The sequence below is a fragment of the Benincasa hispida genome, unplaced genomic scaffold, assembly GCF_027475165.1.
Source record: "Benincasa hispida cultivar pf3 unplaced genomic scaffold, pf3_genome.v1.1 HicScf280, whole genome shotgun sequence".
Lineage (NCBI taxonomy): Eukaryota > Viridiplantae > Streptophyta > Magnoliopsida > Cucurbitales > Cucurbitaceae > Benincasa > Benincasa hispida.
The window spans coordinates 9,103-14,518 of NW_028326361.1; the positions used below are offsets into that span (position 1 = coordinate 9,103).

General features: G+C 34.4%; 1 protein-coding gene across 1 annotated transcript; it reads right to left on the minus strand.

Annotated features, from left to right (window-relative positions):
• Window positions 1-3,857: 3,857 nt before the first annotated feature.
• On the minus strand, window positions 3,858-4,350 carry LOC150030354 (uncharacterized). The gene is made up of 2 exons (XM_090309808.1): window positions 4,283-4,350; window positions 3,858-4,197 (listed from the first exon to the last, which is right to left on the minus strand). The coding sequence occupies exons 1-2, from the start codon at window positions 4,348-4,350 to the stop codon at window positions 3,858-3,860; spliced, it is 408 nt and encodes a 135-aa protein (XP_090165934.1).
• Window positions 4,351-5,416: the final 1,066 nt, after the last annotated feature.

Below are 5,416 nucleotides of genomic sequence, written 5' to 3' on the forward strand. Positions count from 1 at the left end.
GTCCCATGGACGTAGTAAAACACTGTTACTGAACTACATATATCTGTGTGCTGATTTTTTTTTTTTTTATCGTTTTTTAATATTCTTTAATTGATGACTTCGTAATAGTACCTTTATTTCCAAATTTCTATTTTTAGATTCTCTACGAAACAGACCCTTAAAAATTACAAGAATCCTAAACTAAGTCTAAATCTTTATAAACTAACTTTAACATTTATATTATTTCTGGTATTCTTTAAGTGCATGTTTGGGAGTGATTTTGAAAATTTGAAATTCATTTTTTATTATCTTCAAAATCATTCATAAACACATTTTCAATCCATCATAATTAATCTAATATTTATTTTTACACTTTTATATGTAGTTTTCTTATCATCAAATTCATTTTGAGTGATTAAAAACATGTGTTTTAGATTGATTTTAAAAATATCAAAAGTGATTTGTTGTGCTTTTGGTTGTGTTAGAGATTTGGTATTGGCAATATTTTTTAAGGATGACCCTCAGATTGTCCCTCGAATTGTCTTTCAAAATGTTGATCCTTATCTGAAAGTCCCTTGCTGATTATTATTATAGATTTTTTCCTTCTCTCCGTTGTGCTTGCTATTTTTTTGTTTATTTTTCTCTATTTTCCCTCGAGTTGTCCGTCAAATTATCTTGAGAAGGAATTCACATACTTAGGGGGGAGGCTAAGTATTCTAAGTGAAGTGATCTTCATTTGAAGTGGGAAAGATAGAAGTTTGAGTTGAGAGGGAGTCCCAAACTTAAGGGGAGCCTAATTGATCGTTCATTAATATTCTTATTTAGGGGATCCTAAGTAAGTAGAAAGTGAGGAGATCTCACACCTAGGGGAGCCTAAGTTTCATTTTGAGAGAGAGTTTCACACTTAGGGGAGCCTAAGTGATCGTTCTCTAAGTTGAGTTATTAGAGTATCACTGTAATTGTCGTTTATTTATAGATAAATACGTCATTGTAATTTCTTTACTTAAGAAAATATCTTCCACGGGCACATTATCCCTAGATAGGTGATACTGCACCGAACTAGGATAGCGAACTCTATATTCTATGTTCTGACTTTATTTTTCTGCATTTATATTTGATGTTCTTGGAATTATTGTAACATCATGTGTAACAAGTTTTGTCGTGTGTTAGATAATCTGTATTTTATATTGGAGCATAACAATCCTTCCTTCCAAAATTTCGATAAGTCTCCAGCTCACATTTGGGAAGATATCATTTATATGGCCGCTTTATGCTGCACTAAATCTTTCTTAATTAAGATGCATTTATTATTTCGCTCAATTCAAAGGCTTTCCTTCAGCCTATAATTTATTTCATATTATTGACTCTAAGCTTCTCTCTAGTTCTTCCTTATAATCTCTTTTTGTGTGTAATGCATCTACTTTTAGGTTGGGGTATCATGGATGCTATGGATGTGTCAACCTAGTTAAGATATCCCAGTATACCTTTTGGTCTCATATCTTCTCGTAATTTTTTTCAAAAAAAAAAAAAAAAATCAAAACTGATTTTAACCATTTTGAATCATTACAAACATGCCTAACCCTTATTAAACCTAAACCTCTTTAAACTTACACGATTCAAGGAGATATACAATGAGTCGCAATAGTCAAATCTTAATTGATTAGGATGGAGATTAATTTCTATGTTTGATTAGAATTAGGATTAGTTTGCTTGGTTTGTTAAGATTAGAATAGTTTCTTTGTAATAACCCGATCCCCTAGGACTTATGTTAAGCTGTTACGAAATACATGCATGTATGGAACTCAAAACGATACTCGGTTATGGCGAAATAAATGCTAATTAAATAAGGTAAGTTCAAAAGACTTTCATTAAATTCAAATACTAAATCAATAGTAGGGTACCCATAAATCATAAAGGATAATAAATAAATCTGAAAAACGATTCTTAAAAGTAAGTTTTAAACATCAAAACTAAAAATTAAGAGAAACATGAAAAGAACTTTAAATCTCATGAGCGGAAGCGTAAAAAACTAGTCCCAGTGGCTCGATCACGAATTTCACTTGTCCATCGCCAGTGCATCTCTACCCTTACCTGAAACAATAGCATGAGAAAGAATAAGTATAAAATACTCAGTAAGTAACCCCACTACTGGGGTCAGGATGGGTATCTATTTCCTCTAGATACCCACCTCTGGTGAAACATATAAACTACTCTAGTCCTCATGGGACACATATGCACATGAAACAAGAAGGAGACTGAGTGCTATCCTACTATAGTTAAGTATGCCCACTACCTCTAGTGAATCCCGAAGGAGACACAAACTGGTGAATCCCGAAGGAAACACAAAATCTAATGGGCATCTAACTAATCAGTAAGGACATTTGCACAGTCTCAACATCATAATCATCACTATACGAATCTATGACATACATATAAACCTTAACATCATGGCTCTACAACATACACATATACCTCAACATCATGGTTCTACAACATACATATGTATCTCAACATCATCAGATCAAATACAACCATATAGAAGTACATACCATCTCATACTAGCATTCAAGTGTCTATGTGCATAAATAAATAATTCAAATTTCGTACCAGAACATACTTTGATCATATTATACTATCAGTCTATTATGCTAACATTCTGCCATAACGTACATTTATCATGCTAGCTTACATCTAATGTCTGACCCATGGGAGTTCCAGTGGTAAGATTACTTACCTTGATATTAGGTCGAACCAAAAAACAATTAAATCTTTGTGAAATTCTTGAATCCTTAATCAAGCCTAAACATAAACCAAGCTTTAAAATTAATAGTTAAGGCCAAATTCCAAACACCCAAATATTACAAAGTATTTCTAGATAACCTTACCTAAGGTGTGGTCCAATTCGAATTCACCTTCCAAACCTTCAATTTTAAGCCCGAATAATTAGCAACCTAAACTCTTTTTCATCTTGAATGAAATTATTGAATCAACCCCCTAATCATAATTTGAAATCAGGCTAACATGATTAAAGCTTGAATCAAATACATATTTCACTACCAATGTCTCAAATAAATTATCTATATGTAGCTTCATCAAAAAATCACCTCCAAATGACTTTACCAAAATTTCTCAACAACCAAAATTAATCCGCAAGAGGGTAATCAAAGCATAGAACTTACAAAAACTCACTAAAACAAACTCCAACTTCACTGAACAACACCTCAATACCTTCACAAACTTGAATCCAAAGTTGAAACACAATGGATATCAACCAATTGATGCCAGAAGTAAATGAGTATTCAAGAATCAACCGAAAGCAAACCCAAACGGCAGAAGTCTTACCCAAATCGATAGATCCAGTACGAAAAAAAGCGAACGACGCTTGAGCAGTGGTGGACGGAGGTTATGAAGAAGAAACTGACGTGGCGGCTTTGGGCGACATTAGACGGGCTCACGAACATGAGGAAGAAAAGGGGAGTGGGGTTTGACTTTTTATAAAAAAAAACAATAATAATAATAATAATAATAATAATAATAATAATAATAAACAAAAAAGAAAATAAATATAATTACGTTTAATTCCTTTCTGTTTTATACTATTAAATTTTATCTGTTTTCAAAAGAAAATAATTCCGCGATTAATTTTCCATTCAAATTGAATAATTTCAACCGCCAAGAATTAAATTCCCAGCACTTAAACATGAAGTCCAAAAATTCCTAAAGATGCGCCCAACCAACTAATAACAATTACTGAAATCCCAAATAATAAAGTTATGAATTAACATTATATGAACTAAAGAAAATATGCGGGTTGTACATTCTTCCCTCCTCAAAGAACTTTCGTCCTCGAAATTTCATTCTTGACAAAGCTCTGGGTACTAGGCCTTCATCTCAACTGCTCGCTCCCAGGTAGCCTCTTTGAACTGGTGATTCTGCCACAGGACTTTCACAAAAGCAATTTCCCGGCGGTGCAATGTTTTTACCTCTCTGACGAGGATCTCTATAGGCTTCTCCTCGTAGCTTAAGTTGTCATTCAACTGTAAGAGCTCGTAGTCAACTACATGGGATGGTTCTGTTATATACTTCTTTATCATCGAAACGTGGAAGACATTATGAACTGAGGACAGTGTTAGGGGCAATTCCAAATGGTAAGCTATGGGGCCAACTCGTTTCAGGACTTCGAAAGGTCTAACTAATCTCAGACTCAACTTTCCCTTCCTGTCAAACCTCAGAATACTTTTCTAGGTGCCACTTTTAAGAACACTTTCACACCAGTCTCAAATTTCAGATCCTTACGACTTACATCGGCGTAACTCTTCTGTCTGCTCTGAGCTGGTTGCATACGAGCTCTGATCTTCTATATTGTCTCATTCGTGGTCTACATTAGCTCAGGACCTAGCAACTTTCTCTCACCAACCTCACCCCGACATACTAGAGACTTGCAACTCTTTCCATATAGGGCCTCAAATGGAAATGTGCCAGTGGCAGTCTGATAGCTATTATTATATACAAATTCCATTAAATGCAGGTGAGAGTCCCAACTCTCTGAAAATTCTAGTGCACAAGTGCACAACATATCTTCTAATATCTGGTTCAGATGTTCTATTTGACCATCAGTTTATGGGTGAAAAATTGTACCAAAATCCAATCGAGTACCCAATGCTAACTGGAGACTCTTAGAAAAAAACTAGATTCAAAATGAGGGTCATCGTTTGACATAGCTAAAACTAGTAACAAAAGAGGTGTAATAACCCCTTCCATAAATAACTATGAAACTTAAGATGTTGAAAATAAGCAACACTTCTACACATCCGAGCTGAGAACTGTGAAAACGGTCATGAAATTAAGAAAGTCTTATATATTAAAAACATATATCTGAGCCTACCATGTCACAGGGAAAACTTTATATGTGCAGTGAAGAAACTGGTCATACTATATAATGCGTCATCTGAAGATACGTATCAGAACAAATCTAGTCAACTGAAAACTGCTTCTACTCTAGAAGCGCCAATTGTGATGTCTTTCCTAGGGTCTACATGTCTGAGAATGACTCTATCTAATTAAGTCTCACATTCATGAGAAACTCATTATGAGGCTCTATGCTGTCATGAGCTATAAAACTTGCTTGAGCTATCCTCATATTATTCTTTAGGCTTGAAACAATCACATATCATTACTTAGACCCCACTGCGAACGACTCTAGAATTCCCCCCCGAAAATGAGGTTTTCAAGTCCCTGGATGCTAAAACATAAGTCAATTGATAACACATTTTCATAACCTCGTAATAACCACAATTGATCCTTGAAGTCATTTTTTTTAACGATAAAACCTTCTTGATTCATAAGTCCTAGCTTGGATTACTTGTACTCCCTAAAGCTAGTTAACTCATTGCCCATGCAAGAGAATACATATTATCTTGTAATGCTCTAAACCCAC